Here is a 26,020-nt window from a genome sequence, read left to right as displayed (position 1 = left end):
TGGCGTCGGGCTAAGACATCTTACTGCCTACGGCGTTTGACAAGCCTGGCACAACACCAAAGAGACTGTCCCAGGGCGAGTCAGGGTCCGTCCACCGGCGCGTTTGCTATAAGCACCGGACGTCGGCCGTCTTTTCCATCTCCAGAGAAACCACTCCAACTTGTGGTGACATGTGTTATCGGTGTCAGTCACTTTGTCTCTTTTGCATCACATAACATGCGGCCGTAGTCGTTGCTAATATTCGGGTATCCTTTTCTAAAGCTACTACTTTGTTCCTTGTAATAGACGCCTTCCGTCATATTCCTACGTTCGGCCGAGCCTGCCAGAGGGCTGTCACTTATCACGCTCCTTTCTCGTCACTTAATTTTCTTTTTCAAACCGAACTACAAACATGGCCTCTTCCATGTCTCGAAGGTCACCCGTGACACCGCCATACGACGATGACTACAGCCAAAGCCCAAAGGGTCTGCGGGGGCCGGGATTGAGAAACAGTCCAACGTCGGCCTGCCTGCCCGTTCCCACCATGAGGTTCTCTCCGCCCGCGACGCCCCGAAGCTCACGACCGAATAAGATGTCCTTGCGCCTGAGGAGCAATTCTGGCCTGTCATTACACACAAACGAAGACGCCTTCCGTCGATACACCGACTACAATCCCGATGGGTCCCCGAGATCCCCGACTTTTGGGCCCGGTATATGGCCCAGTCTCGACAGCGTCTCAACAAGTCTGCGCCGAAGCTTCGGGCCACCAGTCATGGAGATCGAACCAGAGACTTTGTCTATACCAGACTTCCTCGGCCGAGAGGTGTTTCAGATGGTTCTCGCCAATGCCTCCGTCTCTCAACGTTTCTTCCATTTCGCCCAAAATCATGGCTGCGGTTCGGACATCGAATTCCTTCTGAGGACCCAGGAATACGCGAAATCATTAGCACTGTTTGGGAAACAAGCCTCATCAATGCCGACACCAGCAAACCTACCTTCAACTGTCTCCAAGTCACTGAATGCCGACATGAAGCAGTTGACAAATTCTGTTCTCCCAGGTCTCGAATCGATGTTTGCAGAATCTACACGATGCGTCGAGCAGCGAGTTGCCCGGTCCATCTATCCAGCATTCGTGAAGCATCAGCTTGCCATCTCCACCTCGGCAGCTCTATCCGGCACTCGCGTCTTCAGATATCCTGGCCTTGCCGAGTCGTTCTGCTTGACGGACGCATTGAGCCCAGACTACCCCATCATCGCCGCATCAGATGCCTTTGTTTCTGTTACTGGGTATCCAAAAGTCGAGGCTCTGTCAAGCAACTGCCGGCTCTTACAAGGATCCCTCACGGACCAGGACACCGTCAAACGCCTCCGGGATACTATCGCGCGGGAGGAGGAGTCGTTGGAGCTCGTCCTCAACTACCGGAGAGACGGCACCCCGTATTGGAACCTTCTACTCACCTGTCCGCTCACGGACTCTTCCGGCAAGCTACGATACTACCTCGGGGGGCAGATCAATGTTTCGGAGAACGTTTGTGACTACAAAGACCTTCTCCGGATTCTCAACTTTGGGCCGGCCCTAGATGAGGTCAAGGAAGAGACCTCGGGTCGGGAGTCCCGAGTCAGTCGCCGCATGAGCCGTACGAGCAGCCGAGACAGAAAACAGGAACGGCGGACAAGTCTCCGCAATAGGGATAGTCTTCACAACAAAGGGCCCAAGAAAAGCCTCTTTCAACCATTCCGAAAGCATACGACGCACAACAGCAACAATCAAGAAAACACGTCACCGTCGCGGGGCGTCGGCCTTGGCTTGGAGCAGTTGCTAACGGTCTCAAGCTCAGAAGAGCAGCTTTCGACACCCGCTCCGCTGGACTCTGTTTACTCTGGCTACAGCCGATTCATTGTTTTGCAAAACACAGACGGACCTTCCGCCTTCCCGCCAAGGTCATCGTCTCTGCCCGCTGACCCTAACAAGAGAAAGGCCGCTCGGCTGAGTGTTGCTTTTTGTTCAGCCGCCGCGCTGGAGGCGCTCGGCCTCGGCCTTTTCGCCGATAGCATCGCGCACCGAGACGTCTTTACCGTCCTTTCCGACCTCGCGGACTCGCCATCGATTACGAAGGGCTTCAAGAACACGGTGCGCGAACGGGTTATTCAAAACGGAAAGACGGCTACGCTAGATATCATGCTCGGCGGTGGCTACCTCGCACGGAAGGGCAGTCTCATTGGCCTCGGCGGGCGTTCATCCAAAGACGAGTCAGACGGCAGCACGAAGAAACATGGACGACCCGTCAGTAGGTCGGGTTTCGCCAGTCTTGTGAGTGAGGCAGGTAAAATGGAGAAGCTCACCAGCCAATGGACACCGTTGAAGAATGCGGAAGAGAAGGTTGAGTGGATAGTTGTCATCATCACACCGGTGAAATAACGCGACGCTCGCTGATGGGGTGTTCCGTTACCTATTACATACGACTTAACACTGTAATTATAATGTGTATGAGATGATGAAGAAAAAAAAGAGGGAGTTTGGGTGGAACGGGGAGAGGTGACTAGACAGATACCTGGGATGTATGATTCCCGAATGAATGAGACATCAACCTTCATCAATATTTGCTGTCCGATGTCTTTCCCTGAAAGCGAAGCTGCCATGGGGAGTGACTCTAATAATCTGTTGGTATCAGTTTGATGCGCGAAACTACGAGGAAGGACTCTCAAGAGGACGGATACGAGCATCATTGACTAGTTGGGCTTTCAGCGATCCAGTCAACAATCCAATCTTGATATGAAACTGGAACGAATGATCTTCCTGTGGGAATAAGATGCCATTCATAGCCAATGTTCGACGTATCTGACACAAGCACCTCATCTTTGGGCAGTCACACACTACATATACTCACTCACCCATCGTGTCTCTCCAGAAGATGGGTCCAGTTTTTCTCACAAACAACCAGCACGCCATCTCGATCATAGGGCAACCCCCTCCCCCCGCCCCCTCTTAAAGTGACACGAACCCTTCATCAACGCTGCAGATTGCGGGGGACGGGAAGGGGAAAAACCAAGATCTATTTAGCACATGGCTTGGAGGGGAAAGTGAAAAGATCCGGGGAAGAAGGGGTAGGCAAACGGGTAGGAGATCTCAGATCTCGGTTACCTGCGGGTGAGTAAGAGAACGATTAGTAGATAGAGGTCGTGGAGAGGCAGTCTGTCGTCCCAAAAAGGTAAAAAAAAGGGGAACAAGAGGAGGGAAGAGGGAGGGGGGGCCACTCGGGAGAGCCGTCGTGAGCCGTCATGAACCTTTGGCGGGCAAGACGGGATCTACGAGGAACGGACTCCCGCGTTTCTCCAGATCCACGTGTATGGACTAGTATATGACTACATGTGCGTTATACGGGGAAATGGAACGTTGTGTCTTGTTTAGTTGCTTCCGAGTACCTTGTTTCCGAAGGATCTCATGTTGTTTGTTATGTAGCTACGAAGAACCACAGGGACAGAACAGGCTTTCAATAACCTAACTACAATCTGGTGCCTTCAAAAGTCCCTCTCACGTGTTTCTATCGATCTAATGCAGTTTATGCACAGGAGTACAATTGCTCACCCAGATGAACAGTAACCCTACTTGAGACTCGAGAGGCTACGAACAGGCAACCATGGTTACGTCTCCAGGGTCTCCGGTTACAGGAAGAAGACACGAGGAATGGAGACCGGCCGGTTGCGGGCTTCTAGAATGAAGCGGATTACGGCGAAATGAGCCGTTCTATGCAGTATGCAGACCATGCAGACCAGAGCGGAGTAGAAAAAAAAGGGGGAAGCATTCGATATCCGTGGACGCAAAGAGTCAAAAAGCAAGACACCAGGAAACCCCGTTGGCGAACAAATTTGCGTAAAAGATTGACTGCATGCGCCGGCCCCGGGCATGCGGGCTGCGGCATCGGCTTGCGTTGCGTGGATCGTGAGGAACCACGCGGGGAAATAGGGCCGAAAATCTTTCCAGACTTTTTTTGTAGTTTGATAGGGAGCCTGCGAGAAAGGGTGCAAAAGAGGATGGGCAATGGGCAGATTGGGGGACTTGCGCTCGTGGAGTTTGGAAACTTGGGAGTAACATGAATTGACCACTCCACAAACCAACTGGGACGTCAACATTAGTAAAATCCGTGCCAAGTGGATATAATCACGTAAATATTAGCCAACGTGTGGAACTTTTTTGATGGGTTGAGATGGTACGGATGGGTAATGCGCGCTTGAAGATTTTTTTGCACGAGGCGCGTTCCGGGCAGATTTTCCTGTTCTTTGTGGTCTTTTTTGGACTGTGACTCTGCGTCTTTTGGGTTTTTGGGGGTGGCCGATCAGCCCATTGACTTTTTTTCTTCTTCTTCTTGAGCTTAGGGAGTTGGGGGTGAGAGAAAGCTTGGTATCGAATGATGAATTTTTAGCTGCCGTAGCGGGACTCGGGTTCCCCTCATGACTTCGAGTCTAGAATGAGATGCGAACATTCAGTATACGGATGAGACATCAGCTTGAACACACCAAAGAGACGGGCATCACCGGCGAAGAGTCAACGGCGGAAGGGTTTCCGTAGATGGTTATGGTTGTGGTGGATGAGGCTCCAGAGCCGGGCAGGGGTGTGGTGTTCCAAACTTCCAACGTCCAGGCACAAGTCCCCCAAATCGCCACAATCCCGAGTGGGCCGGAGGTGCGGGCCCGAGTCATTCTGCTGGGAAAGGTGCCGCTGCGAGAGTTCACAACTTCTCACACCCCCGTGGGCCGTCTGACGGCCTCTGACCCTGCGCGGTTCGCCATTGCGGACGCGCCGAGATCGCCTCGGCAGATGTCTCGTATGACCAATTCGCCCTACGCGGGTTCCAGTGAGGTTGACGAGGCCGATCGCGGCGTGGTCTGGGTGGATTATATCAAGAAATCTGGTCCCCCCCAAAGGATAGAATGACTCTGAGTCTGGAATGAGAGAGATCTTCTACCGTTTCCCTCTCTTCCACTCTCACCTGAACGTCCGTCGTGGTTCTTTCTCCGTCTTTGAGCCACTTCTCAACTTCATCCTGCTTCTTCTTCAAGATCTGCGGCCAGATCACGCAGGACGACGGACGGACTTACTGACAGCTTCAACGCGTCAGATACAGCAGGCAGTGACCAGCATTACACACCTGCGTGTGTAACTAGAGACAAGATGGGCAACGCCGTAGACGTTACCAACAGCCCCGAGATGACGGAGGCTCAGAACCAGGCCAAGAAGGATGTTGGCGATCGTGAGGAAGCCGCGCCAGCCTACGTGCCCGCGACGGCAGAGGAGCATAACAGTGTCCTGACGGGAGAGGATGGTGAATTAATCGACTACAAGACTCTCACCTGGTGGTACGTCTCGCTATCCTTCAACGACGCCACGGCTGTTCGCTTGCTAACCCACCCACTTTTAGGCAAGGCGGCATCGTCCTCATCGCTGAGACCGTGTCCCTGGGCATCCTCTCGCTGCCCTCCGTTCTGGCGACTGTCGGTCTTGTCCCCGGCATCGTCCTCATCCTCATCATGAGCTTCCTGTCGACGTACTCAGGCCTCGTCCTCGCTGAGTTCCGCAACGAGTACCCCTTTGTGCAAAACTTTGGCGACGCTGTTGAGGTCATCGGCAAGTCCATTGGCATGGGCGCCGTCTTCCAGGAGGTCTTTGGCTGGGCGCAGGTTATCTTCCAGGTCTTTGTCATGGGCAGCCACTTGTTGACCTGGACCATCTGCCTCAACACCCTGACCAACTCATCTACCTGCACTATTGTGTGGGCCGTCGTCGGTTTGGCTGTTTTCGCTGTGCTCAACTTCCCGAGAACGCTCAAGTACACGAGTTACATGTCCATGGCTTGTGAGTTCAACCGCCGTTCGATCGCGAATTCGCTATGATGAAGTTTGACTTACCAAATAACACAGCATGCTTGTCCATCACCCTGGCCGTCCTCATGACCCTCGGTGACGTTGCTGTCTCCCGCCCCATCGGCTCCGGCAGCATCGAAGTTGCCCGCCAGCTCGGCTTCACCGGCGCCTTCCTTGCCGTGACCAACATCGCCATCGCTTTCTCGAGTCACTCCTGCTTCTTCAGCGTCATCGGCGAGTTCAAGAAGCCCGAGGACTGGCCCAAGGCCCTGGCCCTCCTCCAGATCGCCGACACGACGCTCTACCTGCTCGCCGCCATCGTTATCTACGTCTTTGTCGGCCCGGACGTCCCATCCCCCGCCCTCTCCGCCGCCGGCTCCAAGACGATGCGCAAGGCCATCTGGGGCATCGCCATTCCGACCATTGTCATCGCCGGTGTCATCTACGGCCACGTTGCCGCAAAGTACATCTTCTCGCGCCTGTTCCGCAACACGAAGCACATGATCCGCCGCACGAAGCTTTCTGGAATCGCGTGGATCGGCATCGTGGTCGGCATCTGGGCCCTATCCATGGTCATTGCCGAGTCCATCCCCGTGTTCAACTCGCTGCTCGGCCTCATCTGCGCACTGTTCGCCTCGTGGTTCTCGTACGGCCTTCCCGGCATCTTTTGGCTGTGGATGCACTACGGCAACTGGTTCAAGGACGGAAAGCAGACTTGCAAGTTCGTGGCCAATGTTATCCTGTTCCTCACGGGCTTCCTCATCTGCGTGCTTGGTCTGTGGGCGTCTATCGAGTCGATTGCGAATGAGAAGGGCACCAAGCCTTGGACGTGTGCTTCCAACGCCGCGCGATGAGGAGTAGGCCTCGTCACTAGTTCTCGCAACATCTAATGAATATAATATGTTAAATATGGACGTGCAACCCATGAACCGTTAGCGCTTCACCGCGAGAATACCATCGTGACAAAGCCAGCAGGATGCACACACGGAGGACAACGGTCAAGGCTGAAAGTGCCAACGAAGCGTTGACCCATCGCAGGCGGGTGTGGGGTCAATCCCAGTAGTGATCAACGCCACTTGTCGTCACGGTTCCAGACGACCTGACTCGCATTATTGCCGGAATGAAATGATGTTCCCATCGTCGTCAACAACCTGACCAAATGGCCGAAACGGGATTCGTGGAGAGAATATATCACGTGAGGAGAGTTCTCACCCGGCGCTCAATAAGCCCGACCGCCGACCTTCGTATCCACCTTTCTTATCTGCTTACCTCATCTCATTGATGATGTTGGCCACTATCTCAATTGACTCACCCGCTCACCATGAAACTACGTTTCAATTAAACCAATTCTTATCCAGACGTTGCAAGACTCATTCAAAAATGGCAGTGACAGAACCAACTCGACCCCAAGTAGTCGGGGCATTAGCTTGTCAAAAGAACTCATATCTTCGCACTCTAGAGGCAGAGGTCACCTCATGTGAAAAGAGACTCCCACCACCACTAACAAAGAAGACTGGCAAGGACAAATCTGCGGAACCAGTCGCCAACAGCAGCACCGCCGACGTGTGGTTGATCGAATTCGCCGACTCCGTCCTCTTCCCTGAAGGTACCGCACGACTTCAATGAATTTTTTGGTACTTTAGGCTTACACAATTGCGCTCTCCAGGCGGCGGACAACCCTCTGATCATGGATCCATCACCCCCCTCTCAAGCACGGATGCAATCGCCATCCCGATACAGTTTGTCGAACGCGTTGGGCTACGATGCGTTTATCACTCTCCCAAACCTTTGGATCCCGGCGAGAAGGTACGACAAGAAGTCGATTTCGAGCGCCGATGGGACCACATGCAGCAGCATACGGGCCAACATCTCTTATCCGCCGTCATGAACACCCATGACAACCTCAATACTCTCGGCTGGGGCATGGGAAAGACTGGGGCGATGAATTACGTCGATATCCCGCGGAAACCTTCCGATGCGGAACTGCAAGCCATTCAGGCCAGGTGTAACGAAATCATCCGCGCCAGCTTCCCAATTACAGTCGAGACCCCGGAGGATGCCAAGGTCCACAAGATGCCCGAGGATTATGACCAGAGTAAAGGAGTTGTTCGTGTCATCCGGATCGGCGACATTGATCGCAATACGTATGCAAACCCCACCCGCTCTGTTGGATCGTTCTTGGTAGTATCTTGATGCTGACACCTAAGCTACAGATGCTGCGGCACTCACCTCTCCCAAACATCCCACATCTCACTCATCCTCGTCCATCACGGCGAGCCAGTCCATGGAAAGAACTATCGCCTCTACTTCTCCGTCGGCGATCGAGCCATCAACCTCGCGACAACCTCCCTTGGTGCAATGAGCTCTCTCTCAAAGCTGCTGTCGTGCAAAAATACGTCAGACGAAATAGTCCAGACCGTGAAGACTGTACAGAGCTCCGCGGCGGATCTGAAGAAGAGGGAAAAGAAGCTGCTCGCGGATATTGCCGAGTTTGAAGCAGATGCTGCGAAGGTCAAATTACAATCTACGAAGAGCGTCTGGGTTCATCGTGCAGATGGAAACGCGGACTTTGTAAAGTGGGTTAGCGTCAACGTCAAAGATGCTGTGATGGGTTGTGGTGGAGTCGTTGTCTTGGCTACTGGAGATGACGGGAGCAGCGGACAAATTTCTGTTCTCGGCGAGAAGGCTGCTGTTGAGGCGTTGGTTCCAAAGATCAAGGACGTTGTACCGGGAGTGAAGGGCGGCGGTGGTGGGGAGAAGTGGCAGGGGAAGGTCACGGCATGGGAAAAGGGCAACCTGAAAGTTCTGAAGAACTTGGTAGAGGGTTTTGGAATATGATTCTATTATCGAATTGACTCACAAGACATTCGGTCTTTCTCCTTTGATCAGTTCCACATGGTTTCACTCACCACCCCGACCCCCGAACCCAAACATCCACGATCTTGGTCTTGTTAGACTTGCTCGAGTCGACTACAAGGTACCAACCATACAGAGCACCGGTTACACACGCATGGTTCGGGTAAATACTGACAGACTGACCAACCTCGAGCGGGATCTGAGGCAGATCAGACTTCGCTCCAGCATCAGCCTCCCACGAGAGAATAGCGTGTTCCTGACTGATCCTATCCACAATCAGCCTCCGTCCTCCCGCAGCCTCAAACCCCGGCTGGCGCCCGACGACGCCCCAACCTGGATAAGAAGGGCAGGGCTCCCTCCCGAGACCCAGCACACCAACAGCGACGAGCGCCTCTGGTTTCTCCCGCTCGCCGTCATTGTAGACACTACAAACTTCCGCTACAACGGAGATGGCGACCTCATCCTCGTGGCTTCCTAGTGCGGTCCGCGAACGGGTAGACATTTGCTGCATATCGAGGAGAGCATATACCCCGGCGTGGAGTTCGAGCGTCGACTTCACCGTCGGCGACCCATCTTGAACTTTGCTGATAGCCGTCCGAAGACGCGCTTCGCCGGATCCGCTGACCGCCGCAGCACCCGTCAGGTTCTCAATGGCTGTGACCTGGGGAGACGCCCCGACGCTAATGGTGATTTCTCTCGAGGTGTTAGCCGCGAGGAGACTTTCGTTGGCGTGGAGGGCTTCCAAACAGCCCTCGATCTCTCCAGCGAGATTGTGCATGGCCTGGTTAGCGGTGTCATCCTTATAGCTGAGACTGCTGTGTGAGTACAGTCCCACCAAGGTTGCTTTGCCTTCCGCTTCGAGCTGCGTAAGCTGCTCTAGCAGGCCGCCCTTGTTGAGCGCCGTGGCGGGGAGTCCTGCCCTGTGATATCCCGTGTCTACTTTGAGATAGACGCCCACCGGGAGACCGCTTAAATCATGGAGCCGACGAATTGAGCCTAGCTGGGAAGGGTGATCGACAAGGACTGTAAGTCCGTCCTTGCCAAGTTCTTCGCTTAAGAAGGCGAGACGCTCGATCTGGGAACCGAGAAGGGGAACGCCGTAGAGGACGTTGACGTGGCGACTGGCGTGTTTGTACTCTTTGAAGGTTGGAAGGAGGTGCTCAATCTCTGCTACAGTTGACACGATGCAATTGATCTTTGTTGCCTTCTCGCCTGCCTGGAGCTTTGTGACTTCCTTGGTCTGCGGCGATGGTCAATATTACGTTCCCATAAGTCATCGAAAGCATTGATGTGACCACATTGTTGGACCACTTACCTTGTGAGTCTTAACATGGAATCGGAATCCGACTCCCAAATCATCGACGGCTTCTAACATGGACCGGCAGTGCGTTCTGACCTTGGCCGCATCCAAAACTACTGCCGGCTTCGGAACATCATTCACATCCTTGCCGACATAGAACTTCCTTAGAGCCTCGGTGGAGGGAGCAATTCGCTGCGGGAGAGCCATCTGGGAGATAGTGTATACTAGAAATCCTGTGGCGGCAGAGTATGAAGGAGTGGTGTTGAGTTGTGGACATGCGCATGTCCGGTCTAGTGGTTGCCGCTGATGTTTAAATAAGATTATTAGGTCAGATTCGGGCCGCGCTTAAAAGATCAAGCGACGGAGGACACGCCACACAATCTGTGTACGGAGGTCAATTCTCGCTGTCATAATTGGTTCTTAGATTAAATGACTCACTGCCCAAGTCACATTTTCCCAAGCATGTTCATGCGGCGCAATTCTAGTCGAATTTCTGTATGTCATGGCTACAGCTGACCTTGGAGGCTGTTTGTCTTCCCTTAGTATCTATTTTTGAGTACCTATGGACATTGGTTCAGGATTCAACTATTGACGTTCATTTATAAGCCCATCGCTACCTCACAAACTCACCTGTCGCTACATGATTTGCCAATGGGCTTTGCCTACACTGTCTGACTAGAGGTTGTCAGACAAGCTTGCGGCGATAGGAAAAGGTCTCTTCAATTTAAGTTCTGTAAAGCACCACAAATGTCTTCCCCTAGATAGAGGCCTACAACATTGCAGCGAACTCTTGTGTTGAAACTGTACTTGCCCTGTGTATAGTGGTGACGCGTTCAGGTTTGAGGTCGGCGGGCGAAAGGGCGAGAAGTAGATGGTCAGCAATACATATACATCTTATCGAGACTACGTTTGTCTAGAGAGGTATTGAAGAATAGTGTAATTGACCACTATCTGCAAGGCGGCTATGCGTCAAAGGGCTGATGTATTGGAGGACATCCAGTCTCTTAGTGTCGATGACTACAAATAGCTGCAGGAGGATCTGTTCCAGGATCCTCCCACCGGTGCAGGCTGATGACACCTTAAACTTCATTGGGACTTCCGTAAATCTAGGGTCCAAGTGGAAAAAGTGTCTAGCCAGCCAATATGAGCTAGGGTTTATCATCTTAGCCAATCCTGAACGTGTAAGATGACGCTTAGAGGTGTTGCTACTAAGCTGGTGCCTAGCACAGCCCTACCAGGCTTGAATGAGAGAAAGCTTGCGAAAAGCAACATAGCTCACCTCAATCCGAGATACTTGGAATCTGAAACTTATAAGTACGTTTCTGTTCCTCCAGCGAGACCCTTCTCACGTGCAGGTTCAACCGTCTCGGTTACTGTCTATCTTTGATAACAATTGCACAAAAAATGGCACCCTACCCCTACCGCCCCCTAAATCTCCCCAATGAAACCCGCATCCTCACCGTTCAACCCGGCAACTTCGACGACAAACTACTATGTAACATCGCAAATCTTAACCTCAACTCACCAGACGCGCCCTACGAGGCTCTAAGCTACTGTTGGAGCAAGAGCCTCGACCCCGTTGAAGAAATCGACCCGGACACTGAAATTCCTTGGGCCATTCACGGCCAGGATGACGACGGCAACACGATTTCCGAGTCTGGCACGTCCAAATGGAAGGATCTCTGCGACCACCCCTATTACGGAGAGCAGTACATACGCCTGGGCGGTCGCATGCCTGACGCCACCATCGAGTGCGACGGCGTAGAAATTGTCGTCGGAGGGGAACTCTTCCGCGCCCTGCGTACAATGCGAAGCAAAGAGGGCGGGGAGCCGCTTCGAATTTGGGTTGATGCGCTGTGCATCAATCAGCAAGATCTCAAGGAACGGAACGAGCATGTCAAAATCATGGGACGGGTGTATGCTGGCGCCTTGAGAACGCGAGTGTGGTTGGGTGAGTCGACGGAGATGGATTTTCACGCAGTCCGTACGCTTTACGCGATCTCGGAAATATTTGACGATATTTTTGTTCATCGCAAGGTTGTCGACTTGGCGAGCGCGACGATGCATGAGATTCAATGGCACTTTCACAACAATGCGGATACAAATCGGCTTGAATGGGGGCTCTTAGCTGATTTGCTCAACCGCTCATGGGTGAGTGTTCACGTCCCATCATGGCTATGTCCTATTCTTGCTGATACGTATCTAGTTCAAACGTACCTGGATCATCCAGGAAGTTGTCAACTCTCGCGAGGTTATAGTCCATCTGGGAGCTATCCAGGTCCCCTGGCACTTCATGGCAATTGTCATCCTCACTTTGTCAGAATTCAAACTGCAAACCATGATTAGCGAATGCAAAGGTTTCAAAGCCATTGGCTTCATGGAACAGCTCCGAAAGGAACGAGTCGACGAAGCGGCGATATGCACTAGCATCCCGCTTCTTACTTTGCTGGAGGAGTTGAGAGACTTCCAAGCCACAATCCCTTGTGATAAGATTTACGGTGTACTTGGCCTCATCGATGAGAAAGGGACCCATGTTGTCGACTACGCTCAAACTCCCGAAAGGGTGTTCACTGACTTCGCGATCAAGAACATCAGGAGTGGGTCGCTGGATATCCTCACACACTGCGTTGACTCCTCAAAGCCGACGACTTTGAAGCTTCCGTCTTGGGTGCCTGACTGGACTCGTCCCGGCTGGACTGAGCCGCTTCGCATTCGTGGGCTCGAGGTCTCCGCTGCTGGTGATAGCAAGCCAAGCCTACGTATCGACGAGGACGCTAGCATTTTGCATATCAAGGGCAGGGTCGTCGATGTGGTGGCCCAGATTGAATGCAAGCGGCAAATACCTGTGCCGAACCAGCAGGGCTCGTTGGGAGGCATCGGCGAAAAAAATGAAGTTGAAAAGGGCAACATCGAACACGAAGCCGAAATCAGCAACTCAAATGCGATCAAGATGGCAAAGTATGGCGGCGCCATTCTCAAACACGAGAGAGAAGACGAGGGGGAGGACGTGGGAGGTAGCATAGTTGGGAACGATGCCGAGAGGTCCGGGAGTCCAATCAATGACGCCGAATACAGACTCAATGAGACAATGGAAAAGATGGTCAAACATTCAGAGATATGGTATCGTAGCGTAGTCGACGTCGCCTTCCCAGACAAGACAGCCACCCCGAAAACGTGGGAGAACCTCTGGCGGACCTTCATGTGCAACCGCACGCGGGACAATAACGAGAGACCTGGCGAGGATTGCGCGATTGGTTTCGAGGTACACTACAAGACCGCCTTGGAACCGGGTAAGGGACTCGCTCGGGTTCTGCAGGAGCGGGCGGACCACGAGATTGAGTCTCACGGGTTGGCGCCACAGGATGGGGTGGCGCATTACACGAAGGAGAAGGAGGCTGCAGAGAAGTTCATCGGCGCACATACAAAGTGGACTTACAATCGAAGGTTCTTTCGCTCGGAGGAGGGCAGGTTCGGTTGGGCTGTTGATGGGGTAAGGGAGGGCGACTTGGTTGTTGTGCTGTATGGGTGTGACTATCCCATCATCATCCGTGAAGACGAGCACAAGAAATCGCGAATTATTGGCGATTGTTATATCCACGGGCTGATGGATGGTGAGGCGATGGAGGAGAATCTTGCAATTGCGGAAACCGAGTTTGAGATTATGTAGAGTTGGAAAGCACGAAGAGCGAGTTGATGCTACGTCTATTTAAACATATAGTTCGGCCATCTAGACTACCTTATGCTCAAAAGCCAACAACTTTCTTTTCAACTCCAAGACCATGCCCTAGGAGGATAAGACAACCTGTTTCGCCGTAGCCTTGATGTCGCGAGAACTAAAGCCAACGCGTAACTCAATCGGTCCCTCAGGGATAACCCAAGTTTGCGACGCTACATCCCAATAGCTCAAATCACGGCGCAGCAATTCGAATTCGACAGTGCTAGACTCCTTTGACTCCACAAAGACTTTCCCGAAACCACGCAAAACTTGAGTGGGGGTGCCCTCGGGAACTGAGTCCTGTGGCAGGGCAACGTATAACTGGGGGACCGTGGCCCCGGCGATGTCGCCGATGTTTTTGACGCGAGCAGTGACATGAAGGATAGTCTCCCAGAGTTCTGGATTACCCCCAGGTGCGTTGGGTGCTGAGGGATTCGGGATGGCGGCGACGTTTTTTGCGAGCTGCTTGACCTTCAGAGATGCATCCAAGTCGAATGTTGTGTAGCTGAGGCCATAGCCGAACTCATAACGAGGTTTGACATTCTCGGCGTCGAGCTGACGATAGTCGATGAGAAGGCCCTCTGTGAAATCAGCTTGCCATGCTGTGGGGGACGTAATGTCTGATTCGGTAAGATTGACGATGGGGATATCGGTGTCTTTCGCATCGAACACAATAGAGTAAGGCAGCTTTCCAGAGGGATTGACGTCTCCCCAGAGCACATCAACAATTGAGTTCCCCGACTCCTGCCCTGGCAAGTGCGCAGCCAAGATAGCTGTCACGTTTGGGTTGTCCGCCCATGGCAAGGTATTGATACCAGCCGAATGCGTCACGACAATAGTGTTAGGACACCTCCGAGCGACGTTCTCGACAGCCAGCGTCGAGTTCCAGTCGGCTTCGTGACTCGTCCTATCATAAGCCTCTGACGCGAAGGTGTTCAGGAAAACGAGACAGACTTCAGGAATAGGGTACAAGCTACTGAAGTCGCCGGCAGCCAGGACCTTGTTGTCTAGGATATACTGCACGCGAGCGCCTGTCGTGCGCGCCTTGGCCTTGATTGCCTCAAGCGGAGAGATGAGGTAGGTGTGTCTCCCTGTTCCTGAGCCGCCTCCCACGGAGAGCGTGCCGATTTCAAATCCGGCACCGAAGACAAGACCATCAGCCGGGTCGGCGGCGTCATTGCCAAAAACGCCAATGTTGGTGGGCTTTTTGAGGGGAAGGGTCCCGTTGAGGTTTTTGAGGAGGACTGTTGCTTCGGCACCGAGTTTCCGGATCAGCTTGCCGTGGTCTCGCTGGACATCGCGGCTTGGCGGTGGCTGGAAGGGGAGTAAGTCTAGAAGGTTTGACTGAGCTGCAATCGTGAAGACGATGGATGGGTCGACGGTGGGATAATCGGAGCTATCCTGATCGAACAGATAGTATTGTGTCATGATCAGCCGGATCATCTCATCAAGACGGTCCTCTGTGACTGAACCATTCTTGATCATATCAGTGATGTTGGGACCCCAGTATGTCTCACCAGAGACGATCTGGGCATGGCCAATGGGCCCAGGCATGTTCATATCCAGCCCGTTGTTGATGGACTCGGCTCCAGAATGCGTCGCGAACCAGTCGGACATGACATATCCCTTGAAGGCCAGCTCCGTCTTGAGGATGTCATTCAGTAAGCCCGAATTTTCGCACGCATAAGTTTGGTTGAGTCTGTTGTAGCTACACATCACGCTGGCAACCCCAGCACGGACGGAGTCTGCAAAAGGCCACAAGTACAACTCATGCAGGGTGCGATCGTCGATGTTGGACGAAATCGCTGCGATTTCTGTGCCGTTTGCAAGCCACGAGTTGGTTCGCTGGGTTTCCTGTTCATTTCCAATGAAGTGCTTTGCGCAAGCTTGCACGCCTGCTGATTGCATTCCTTGAATAGTGAGTTGCATCGCGATTCCCGTGAGGTAGGGATCAACTGAGAATCCTTCCCAATTGCGGCCTCCAAGGGGTTGGCGTCCGAGTGGGCCAGCGACCGGGCTGCATGGCTTATTAGCATGCTGTTGACCTAACGTATAGGGAATTCAAAACTCACCCAAGTCCAACATGGACGCCTTTATCGTGGAACTCCTCGCCAAGTGCCTTGCCGCGCTGGTAAATGAGCTCTTTATCCCAGCTCGCGGCCGTGGTGAGACCGGCGGGGAAGACGCTGATAAGATCGGCGCGGTCCAGCGCCGTGGGGCCGTCGAGCAAGCAGAGTCCGGGGAACCCCACGCGCTCGATCGGCACAATGTTGCCAATGCAACCGCCGGCCTCAAGCCCGAGCTGGCCAGTGACCATCAGCGTCTTTTCGGTGAGGTTGAGCTGGGCCACAAAGACCGTCGCCTTGGAGGCGGCCGCATCCCAGTTCCGGACTGGGGAGGCTGGTGAGATCCGAGAGGCCGGAGAAGCAGCTGCTGGCGCCGCTGGCTGTGCTGGTCGACGGGCTAGCCAGCTGCCGGCGTCGAATAGCTTGCTGGCAGAGTAGGCCGAGATTAGGATGAGGCCCGTGAGGTACAACGCGAACGCGCCTGTAGTCCATGGTTTCGTACATCTTTGTAGCGGGGGAAAGAGGGCGGCAAGTCTGGTTGGTCGTTTGGTAGTAGGGTGCTGTTGGCTAGCGTAGTCTGCTTCCTTGGATTCTTTGGTAGCGTGAAGAAATTGGGTCTCATCGGGCATGATTTCGTCGGTCAAGAAGCTGCAGGGCTGGCCATTCAAATGGAGAGAGATCTTCTCATCTTCTGCAGCTCGGGGATGCGAAGCATTGATGCACGTTGGCTCCCGGGCCCCCGAGTCCATGATGGCGGGATCGGTTTTTTCCATTGTCGTTCGTCACTTTAGCGAGGAAAAGTGCACAGCCTTGTCGATGTCGAGCGATGCTTTAACACATGGCAGGGCGAGAGCACATCCGGGCGTGGGTTGGTTGATGTGACCGGGTTCAGGTTTCAAGAATCCGGGGTAGAAGCTGAGAGGGCTGGCACAAACGTTCTATGCCTTTGAGCTCAGTTCTCCGAGGCCGCTGGTAAGGGTTGGGGGCATGTATTGAACAAGGCGTGTTCGAGAGTGATGGTCGTGATGGAAGGTTTCCGGATGGAATGAATGTTTTAGGAAATGGAGAGTAGAAAAGGGTTCCCGCTGGGAGAAGTAAAGCAGAGACAGACGCCTCTCCCTCGGCCGGCGGTCAGGGTCATTGCGTGACACTCAGCTTTGCCTCTTTCGGGCTGCCGTTGGGTGACACGAGTGAGAAGCTTTCCCCCTTGATAGGCGCGGGGGACTTGTGCCTGGTTCCTGGTGCGACTCTAGCCCTGCAAGGTCTGGGGGAGGGCCACATGGCGCGCCCTCCGGAGCTGGGAACCATCGCGGAGTTTCGGGTCCGGATCCGAAGGGAGAGCCTGGCACCATGGGGCTCTTGCGACGTCATGATGGTCTGGCGGTCTGGCTTTACGCGTATGTGTGTATGCGTTCCCATACTCTTTGGTTCCATTGTTAACACTAGATTCTGCAGAGTCCAGACTACAATGATTCCTGACTTGTCTCTCTCTGCCCTGCTTGACGGAGGCTTTTGCTGGCGCAGGCCAGAGAAGAAAAACAGCGGGCCAAGGATTGCGACGGTCGCCTTCTCGGATGCTATTCGCCCGATGATGAGTGGTCAATCAACCAACCCTCAGCACTCACAGCGAACCATTCTTGATGGATATCAAAAGAGACGACCGACTCGTCTCTTGAGCCCAGCGAGTTGCTTCTGTTGTCGACTACTTACTCTATCTGCAGGTCGCAATTCGACTGCATATGTTATTTGACCCAAGATGTCCCCGCACTGTCATTGCAATTTGCGCAAAACACCGAGCCCCCCGTTGATAAGAGAACTCTTGGAAATGACTCACCCAAGACTCCACCATCAAGCTCCATAAGATGAGAACTCAGCAGGCTCACCATCAAGAACCAAATGGTCGGTTAGCTCAGTTGGTTAGAGCGTGGTACTAATATTTCACCAGAAATGTTGAGTAATGCCAAGGCCGGGAGTTCAAGCCTCCCACTGATCATATCGTTTTGCTCCTTCAAGTAATGACACCCACGCAGGCTTTCTTGTTTTTATTTCAAGGCATCAAAATGGTCCGGTGGATAAATTAGGTTGTCACTGCTATGCTCTCAATAGCTACGAATTGCCACACGAGGTCGAAAGACCTCTTTGATAAGTGAGTTGCTCACGACTTCATCGGGCGATCTGATCTAAGCAGAAAGCACAGTCAAACGCATTCAAAGTATTTCAATCTTGGGTAAAATGGACTCAGTCCATGCGAGATGCAGCTCGTCATCTGATGGCTAGTGACCATTTGCAGATCTGTTTCCACGTTGCGAGTCGAAAGCCGTTGGATCTTCTAGATCACGAAGGAACAATGTGAATCTACATCAAGTAAGCTGCGAACACAGAAGAGGTCTAATCAAAGCCATTTCCACAGTGTGCCCCTTCAATTTCAACCGCCTAAGGGAGTCTATCAGACGTGCCCTGAGCCATTGCCGTATTCTTGTTATGAAATTAATGGCTTTTTCGTTTCGCAGTCTTCTAGAGATAGCATCTACGGGATAGACAGTTCCAAACACCCTCGCAAGCTCGGAAGTAATGAGTTCAGATGAACTTGACAACCAGCGAAACCTCAACACGTAGGTAGCCTTGCGCTCAGGACCAGAAATTGCGCCCCGGAAAAACAGGTTGAATCAGTATGAGACCAAGGCCCAACGGTCGTGCATGCCGAACGCCCAGTGTCATTGGACCGCACTGATGGTAGGCGGACGAGCTCCTCGCGGTCACTTGATCGATGCAGCTGTGACGTTTGTGCTATGCCGCCAAGAGACGAACGTGTTTCTTCAGTTGGTCGGCGAAGGCAGACAAGACAGAATGGTAGTCGGCAGGACGCCGTCTGTTTCTCTTCAGCTCGGGGACGCACGTCTGCGCGAGTCTTGTTTCATTTCACTGACAAACCAACGTCTTTCGTTCATGACGGGCAAGCCATTGCCGCCAAGTGGTTCGAGCCCGAGCACTGTCCAAGCGTTCACGACCTGCCTCGGAAAGCCAACGATCAGGACCCCAAACGAGGTATGGCAGATTGTTGGTGTCTTCGGGGACCACACGGGCGGCAATTGTGGAAAAAGCTGATGTGGCGATGATCTGATCATCCCATGATCACGGCCTTGGCCTGAAATCTTACCACTACGCCTGAGCATGTCTATTTATGCTGACGGGTTTCGTAAATAAAGGCCGGCAACCCTCCTCGCGACCCGTTCGTCTCGCAAAGATCATCATGAGGTCTGCTCTAGTTGTTGCACAAACTTGCACGAACAGCACGACGGCCTTTGCTTAGAGAAAGGAGGCCATATATCTTGGATTATGACATTCAGTCGCACAAGTCTGTTTGCCCGCGTGCGAAATTTCGGTCGCCGAAGAACTGACTAAACCTACTATTATGCTGGTTCGTGGTCGCATCGTAACTGAATGCGGATGTCGGTAAGGCCGCTCAGTCATTGGATTATTGTTCACCTATCGCCATATGACTATTATGATGATGGAAGCTGGATTGTTTGTGAAATGATGAAGATTATACGCAGCCAACCTCTATGGGAACTCCCTTGTTGGTCATTTATTAGTCATGTTCCCATTTCCCTATTGACTGTTCCTTAATGCTCAAGTTGTATGTGGAATAATTTCCCTTCTGCCATGTTATCAATTATGTCACGAAACTTAGCAGATTCTCATAGCGCTCTCTGCAAACCGAAGAATCATATCATGGCACTGCGATCCCGTACGTATGTTCCTTGCTGGTTTGCGGCTGAAATACAACCATGATCTTGCGTTAGATCTCACGGAGTGGCTTTGGAAGGATCGCACAGCGGTTATGAGAATTGAAATGATACGGAGCCCGGAAACATAACAATCGTGGGTGAATGATAGGCAATTTGAGGCTGACTTGTCTCACTTCCACCAAAAATGCCAGAGAAACACAATACGGAATAGGGGGGCTGATTGGATTTCTACTTTGGCAAGATGTCGGCTTGTTTAATCTCGGGGCTCAATTTGCCATCATCGCCCTTACCGCTACTATTTACATGTCACTTCTTACTTCGAGTGATTTGGGACTTTTTGATTCTCCAGGCTGCCAAGGCCTTGGGAGTGTCCCCTCTAATGAATTCAGTGACGACTCAGTACATGTCGTGTATGAAGTCGCAAACACAGCATGGGTGAATGTTCCGTCCGCGGTAAATCGAGGGTTGAGTGAATCATCTGCGTACCGCTTGAAAGAGGCACGATGTTTTGTTTTGTCACCGGGATGTGACATCCTGTTGCCGTGGCAATATTAAGGTACTTAAGTGTGAGTATGCTGTCTCATTGTTCTACCTAATCCGTCATGGTCGCGATCGGCCTGAGATGGTTCGCCCATGCAAGAATGCGGCTCGAAACGACCTATCAGAAGCTGCAGCATAGCTCCTTAGAGCTACTATCAACCACATCTGTTAGCAGCAAGCAGCATGAAGTGGAATGCAACGATACCAATTATCACATGCAGAAGTGGCACATGAAAGTCAAGACGGATTATGGCCTGAACACCGCAATGGTCTGAGGTATTTGAACGGGCTTAGTGACGTCACGATGAACAGCGCATGTTCGGAATTGTCTTAGCCCGCGTAACTCAAGATAGCACGATATATGCCGCCGCGGACCGGGGATTTTCTAATCTGATTGTTCTGACTGGCTCATGCTACTCTTCCAAACTTGACCCAAAAGCATTGTGACCATGGCCACTCTCGAAGATCACAACTACACGAAGATGGAGAAGCCGCAAAGGCCGCAAAAGCCGGCTAAAAAGCCGGCTGACAAGCTCAGTGAACCGGTGATTTGGTCCATTCCGGAGGTCCCGGTAACGCAGCAGCGTAAACCCTTCTTCCAGCCGAATCAGGACCAGAAGCTGGCGCATACGGGTATGATTGGGACATCACAACATCTCGTGAGGGCAGTGCACTAATGACTGGCAGGTACTCCCAGGGTTAATATTGCTGCGACCTACGAGAAGCCGAACGGCACGACGGAACATGGCTGGGCGCAAAGGCATCGTCATCAGACAGTGCTGCAACAACATTGCGAGTTCTTCGATAGTGTAATGATTCCACTCCCTCGCGGTTGAACAGAAAGAGCTGACTGGGAATACTAGGACAAAGATGGAGTAATCTACCCCCATGATACGTTCTGGGGATTCTACGCATTGGGGTTCGGAGTCATCCTCTCAGTTCTTTCGGTCTTCATCATCCACGGCAACTTCTCTTACCCGACAGTGAGCGGGTATCTGCCGGACCCTTTCTTCCGCATTTTCCTCGACAGAGTCCACAAGGACAAGCACGGTAGTGACACTAATACGTACGATACCGAGGGTCGATTCAACCCGCAGAAGTTTGAGGATATCTTTTCCAAGTACGCCGAGGGAAGAGATTACATGACAATCTGGGACGTTTTCGCGATGCTGAAGGGTCAAAGGCTCGTTGCTGATCCAATTGGTTGGGGCGGTGCATTTTTTGAGTGTGAGTCCGCTTCTGGCACTTTACATGGAGTCATGGACGCTTACCCGATACTGACCAACGGACAGGGTTTGCTACATATCTTATGCTTTGGCCGGCAGACGGTAGGATGACTAAGGAAGACATCCGAGGAATCTATGATGGCAGCCTTTTCTACACCATTGCTGCTCGCAGAGCTCAGAAGTAAAGAGACTTATGTAGGTGTTATAATGATCACGCAGCGAGTGAAAGCATTGTTCACAGCCCATGACAATTTGGCTAGAGGACATGCATAGTGAAGGACGGAAAATGGTCGTGGTACGATTTGGTAAAGGCCTGACGAGAAGGTCGGACGGGGCGAAGACTGGGTTTTAGGCAGAAGGATTAGCCGTAAGCCGATCATAAGATCAGACTTTCAATGACCGTCTCATGACTTGTGGGGGACAACCAGGAGATCCATTATGCGATACTATCAACTGATCGTCCGTTACTCTCACTACGTGTATTCTATGGCAAGCCGGTACACATGAGGATTTGGGTGTGATTTGAAGAGATGATGGCTATTGAGGGACATTTTCTCTAGACTCGACGCCAAATCCAAGACGATGGACATCTGGATTCAAAAATGATGGCCAAGTTTCGGGAATCCGCCGCGTCCTCGGACCCTGACCGCGAGTTGTACAACTTCATGTCTCTCGTCCGTGTCACGCCGCCTAAGAGGAAACCCTTTCTGGTAAGTCATTAAATCATCAATTATAATCTGAGTCGGTATCTAATATCTTCTTTACGTCTGGTATAGAACCCAACCTTGAACCCCGTTAACCCCTGTTCCCGATTCATAAAAGTGTCGTTAATAGATTGATTGCGAAGGAATCTCTGCCACCTGTGTCGGGTCCTTCACGTAAGGATCGACCGGGTAAAATTCCATAATGATGTACCACTGGATCAGACTGGCAATCAAGAACCCGAGTCCGCTCATAAGAAACAGTGACGCAATTGCCACAGTCGCAGTCTTTGCGAGCAAAGTCACAACGCCAATAGCCAAAAATCCACTTGCGCCAACCAAATTCCAGAATCCGTTTTGCCAACTGGCGTCAAGCAGCTTCGGGACGTACCACTTGTCCTGGGACAAGAAGATCATGAGTAGACCAGCAAGCACGAAAAGGCTGCCGCCAATAAGTTGAGGTGCAGATACGAAGATGATGGAGGCGTCGGGGTGTGTGAGATCGAGGACGCCGGGTAAAATGGCGATCGCCGCGATGGTGAAGAAGGAGCCGGCGAATAGTTGAAGAATACCGGCGCGGAAAGCTGAGCTTGGCCAGAAGATTTTGCGGAATTCGTACCAGCTGGGCCACCAGACCCATTCTTCGCTGCCCAGAAGCGCTGGCTTGTAAGCATCGGGGGCATCTTTCTTCGGGTCCAGAGTGCCTCGATCGACGTTGAACGCAGCAAGCAGACCCATGAAAGCACTGAGAGCGAGCAGAGCGCTGCCCAGGGTAACAGTGACCTGTACTCCTGTGTCGCGTCCAAGAAAGTCAAGCTTTGGGTCGAGAAGATGAATGAGGCTGAAGATGCCGTTCAGGGAGAGGCAGATCCCGGCTCCGATGAAGACCATGGTAACAAGCCATCCCATATCGCGATAGGGGTAGATGGTGAGCATTGCACCCAGTCTTGAGAAACCTTTCCTCGTTCCACTCGATGTCGTTGAGAAGACATCGGGATCCCGTTCTGGCTTCGCCTCTCTCTCAGCGTCACAGGCTGCCTTGTACGCTGCGTAGTCGACATGGTTGAATGTGCGTTTCCAAACAGCAGATGCGAACCTCTCATCGGCTGATCTTTCTGAAGGGGGATATCCGATGGAGCTGAGCGAAGGGTATGGCGACGCCCAAGACTCGCGCACCTCAATGACCGTGGTAGGCGGCCTAAGGTACGAGACCCGACGAGGGTTGAAGGTGTTCATGTTGAGTTATGGAGTGTAATGATCGTGATCAGGGTCCCTTATCCCATGGTTGCTTGGCACGCCCTTGAAGTAGAGAGTCACGCTCGGGACGAACAACAGAGCAGAAGTACGGGAGCACGACGACTCTTATTTACGCCTCGTTTTCCTTCTCCCGGAACGTCATGATCCCTCACCATTTTCTAGCTTCGACCGTGCCTTGCAGAGCCCAACCCCTCTGGCGGTCTGAGCATTGATGGTTAGCCCACATCGTTTCAGTGCGTGCGTATTGGGGGGGAGAGACGACATATGGGGAGACATCCAAAGCTTCTGTCCTTCGTACGCCTCGAATACAAGGGGGTGCCAAGCTGCGAGTTGCTGGCGAGTGCTGAGCTGGAAGGCTTCAAGACACTGATCTCGATGTCGCTCTCGGCATGCACGGGGCACAACAATTCAGACGACGTACGTCCCCGCGTACATTCAAGACGGGCTGTACTTGCCTTTCACCATCGAGTAGGCCGAATTTGAAGCGGCCTTCCTGAGACACGCATTGCCTTGAGTCCGGTTGATTAGCTGTCGTCCAGAAGTTTAGGACAGTCGTTGATGGGGGATGGCCGTCGGCGGGGATTGGCCGCGAGCGGCGAACTCTGTCCGGGGGTGAAACAAACCTTGAACCCCCCCCCCCCCCCTCCCTTCCCTTTCTCAACTTGCCTTGGAAAACACAAACACTCTCTATTCCAACTTTCACTGCTTTTCTCTGGACCTGGTCCGTGGAGTCACGCCAGGTTAGACGCAGCAGGGCCAAAGGGCACCCGCAAGGAGGTCCCCGAGGACTACGACCACTCTGGCCCAGGTTACAGCTTCCGACTTCGTGCTTGAGCGGTAATATCACCCCCATCTGGTTGCATTTTAGCTGTTTACTGACCATTGCACAGCTGGCCGCTGGCGTACACCCGCGGACCCGTTACCGGCACTACGCCGTTTAACATTTCGGCTGTCGCCTCGCTCCCGAGACCTTCTCATGGAGAGTCATTAAGATGCATGTAATACGACGGTGTTTTCCTATATTATCGGATCCACTAGACTTGAACTCACTTTGATCACTGATTGATCTCCATCATGGGAGCTTCATGGGAGTTACAAACTGGCACAATTTTGACTCTCATCGCCGAGACAAGTAATGGGCGAGAGCCAAACACTAGGCGGTCCTAAAGCTGCGCGTCATCTCAGATTCCCACCCTCCTTATCCCAAGATACCGCAACTTTGGCTTTACTGCGATGCCTTCCTCGCTCTTGTAGTGTAGAGCAGAAAATAAGTCCCTCTCTGCCATATCAGCAAACTCACCACCATTCCCACCTGAGAAGGCCGCGCCGCCCTAACCAAGGGCAACCTAGTTTGTTTCCAGCTGTGAACATGTCACTCTCCGGCAAGTCAAAGCTTTGCGGCTACAAATGGGATTTCGTTTTGGTGTTCGGACATTTTTTACTAGCTTCCCCTCCACACGGATCCCTGCTGCGCCTAGTCCAGGTCGGCCAACACCAACCAGCGCGCGCGCGCGGGCTACGCACGGCACGAACTCGGGTTTGTGCTTTGAACCACACTTTCCCTCCCCGATTCAAGGCAATAAACGGGCGTTGGGCCAACTTTCAGGCTGGGAGTGAGGGAGGGAGCAGCAGGTGTGTCTGATCTTTTCCCTTCATGCCTTCGCAATCGCTGTCGGCTGGATCCGCGAGCCTCAAAGGTGGAAGGCTGGCAGCCCATTCCAAGGTCAGAGAAATGGCTAGCCGGTGCCGAAAGACTAAGCCAGTCTAAACACAGGGGCAACTCTGTCATCTCGGCTCCGGGTGATCAACAAAGGCAAAATGATACCAGAGACCATGAAGTCGTACCCAGAGGGTAGCGAGATGTTTGGAGACCAAGAGACAAGTTAGACAAGACAGATTAGTCGTGGTGCAAAGTCGCACGAACAACGTAGAGTGGCTGTGTGCAGGCGATTGCAAATCTGCTGCGAACTTGCGCTTGGAGGATTATTTATGGAAAGCCAAGAACCAAGCGCCAAGCGCTGCCAAGTAGCGACAAGCCCCCATTCGCAATGCTTGGTGTGGTGAGGCTCATCTGCGGTAGTGTTCGTGAGATATCTGCAGCTGATAGCACGCGCCAAGAGCATAGCCAAGGCGGGTAGACAGCCTTGGCGGCGATGAAAAGCCACAGCAGGTCAATAGATGGTGTGGGCGGTGGACTGGTGGTCCTCATAGACCAAGTCGAACATGCATTTGTTGAGACCAAAGGCACTTCAAGAAGGGTGTCGTATCCACCTCTCCGGCTCCTGCCCCGGCAGCCCTACTGATAGTGCTCACAAACTGATTTATCTTCGCAGGGAACATCGTGGGGCATGCGGAAGTTTATGGGATGGCGATGTCCCAGTCATTTTGCGATGAGTACGCCACGCAAGCGGATAAACGGAATGTAACATTAAGCCCCTGGCTTAGGGTCTTCGAAAGAAGAACAAATAATTTTCTTTCAGGGTCGCAGTCTAAAGATCAGAATCAAGCTCAAAAGAAGATTCAACTAAATCTTTTGAATTTTAAGATTATTCATTAAGGCTATCGCGATTTAGATTCTCGGCGGTGGCCTCCCGAAAAATAAGCTGGCCAGCCAGTATTCCAGAGCTCCAATCAGGTCCCAAGTTAGGCTTCTCGAGAGTTCGAGCTTCTGATGAATCGGAAAGTGGAGAGATTTCAACGGCATTGACTGTTGGTCTGGTAAGCTTTTGCTGGCAAAGTCAAGTTTGTCTGTGCATGAGCAGACATCCGCTT

The 26,020-nt window shown here is 52.5% G+C and overlaps 8 protein-coding genes and 1 non-coding gene across 9 annotated transcripts; 6 read left to right on the top strand and 3 right to left on the bottom strand.

The window, feature by feature from the left end:
• Positions 1-391: 391 nt before the first annotated feature.
• Positions 392-1,939, top strand: BDZ83DRAFT_555214 (uncharacterized protein; the record flags this gene model as incomplete). The annotated part of the gene is made up of 1 exon (XM_060503513.1): positions 392-1,939. A coding segment is annotated over one exon (1,548 nt), but the record flags the coding sequence as incomplete, so codon positions are not given.
• Positions 1,940-5,031: 3,092 nt separating this feature from the next.
• On the top strand, positions 5,032-6,937 carry BDZ83DRAFT_93781 (transmembrane amino acid transporter). The gene is made up of 4 exons (XM_060516018.1): positions 5,032-5,334; positions 5,397-5,830; positions 5,896-6,762; positions 6,825-6,937. Exons 1-3 carry the CDS (start codon positions 5,150-5,152, stop codon positions 6,690-6,692), a joined length of 1,416 nt encoding a protein of 471 aa, XP_060359502.1. The 5' UTR covers positions 5,032-5,149; the 3' UTR covers positions 6,693-6,762; positions 6,825-6,937.
• Positions 6,938-7,218: 281 nt separating this feature from the next.
• Positions 7,219-8,676, top strand: BDZ83DRAFT_589853 (threonyl and alanyl tRNA synthetase second additional domain-containing protein; the record flags this gene model as incomplete). The annotated part of the gene is made up of 3 exons (XM_060506277.1): positions 7,219-7,444; positions 7,505-7,982; positions 8,052-8,676. The coding sequence occupies 3 exons, from the start codon at positions 7,219-7,221 to the stop codon at positions 8,674-8,676; spliced, it is 1,329 nt and encodes a 442-aa protein (XP_060359501.1).
• A 33-nt stretch (positions 8,677-8,709) lies between these two features.
• Positions 8,710-10,451, bottom strand: BDZ83DRAFT_93749 (putative serine dehydratase domain-containing protein). The gene is made up of 2 exons (XM_060516017.1): positions 10,010-10,451; positions 8,710-9,898 (listed from the first exon to the last, which is right to left on the bottom strand). Exons 1-2 carry the CDS (start codon positions 10,199-10,201, stop codon positions 8,744-8,746), a joined length of 1,347 nt encoding a protein of 448 aa, XP_060359500.1. The 5' UTR covers positions 10,202-10,451; the 3' UTR covers positions 8,710-8,743.
• A 947-nt stretch (positions 10,452-11,398) lies between these two features.
• BDZ83DRAFT_756948 (heterokaryon incompatibility protein-domain-containing protein) lies at positions 11,399-13,661 on the top strand (the record flags this gene model as incomplete). Its single annotated transcript, XM_060514825.1, has 2 exons — positions 11,399-12,145; positions 12,201-13,661. 2 exons carry the CDS (start codon positions 11,399-11,401, stop codon positions 13,659-13,661), a joined length of 2,208 nt encoding a protein of 735 aa, XP_060359499.1.
• Positions 13,662-13,778: 117 nt separating this feature from the next.
• BDZ83DRAFT_589869 (glycosyl hydrolase family 3 N terminal domain-containing protein) lies at positions 13,779-16,404 on the bottom strand (the record flags this gene model as incomplete). The annotated part of the gene is made up of 2 exons (XM_060506278.1): positions 13,779-15,726; positions 15,782-16,404. 2 exons carry the CDS (start codon positions 16,402-16,404, stop codon positions 13,779-13,781), a joined length of 2,571 nt encoding a protein of 856 aa, XP_060359498.1.
• A 1,269-nt stretch (positions 16,405-17,673) lies between these two features.
• Positions 17,674-17,768, top strand: BDZ83DRAFT_t283. The gene has a single exon. It is a non-coding gene; the product is annotated as a tRNA-Ile (tRNA).
• Positions 17,769-20,513: 2,745 nt separating this feature from the next.
• BDZ83DRAFT_723561 (Caleosin related protein-domain-containing protein) lies at positions 20,514-21,475 on the top strand (the record flags this gene model as incomplete). Its single annotated transcript, XM_060512573.1, has 4 exons — positions 20,514-20,697; positions 20,752-20,873; positions 20,928-21,291; positions 21,357-21,475. 4 exons carry the CDS (start codon positions 20,514-20,516, stop codon positions 21,473-21,475), a joined length of 789 nt encoding a protein of 262 aa, XP_060359497.1.
• A 642-nt stretch (positions 21,476-22,117) lies between these two features.
• Positions 22,118-23,227, bottom strand: BDZ83DRAFT_589819 (uncharacterized protein; the record flags this gene model as incomplete). The annotated part of the gene is made up of 1 exon (XM_060506271.1): positions 22,118-23,227. One exon carries the CDS (start codon positions 23,225-23,227, stop codon positions 22,118-22,120), a length of 1,110 nt encoding a protein of 369 aa, XP_060359496.1.
• Positions 23,228-26,020: the final 2,793 nt, after the last annotated feature.

Source organism: Colletotrichum acutatum (assembly GCF_030867785.1).
Source record: "Colletotrichum acutatum strain CBS 112980 chromosome Unknown BDZ83scaffold_144, whole genome shotgun sequence".
Classification (NCBI taxonomy): domain Eukaryota; kingdom Fungi; phylum Ascomycota; class Sordariomycetes; order Glomerellales; family Glomerellaceae; genus Colletotrichum; species Colletotrichum acutatum.
Note: the sequence above shows the minus strand (reverse complement) of the source record. Positions and strands in the feature narration are given on the sequence as shown.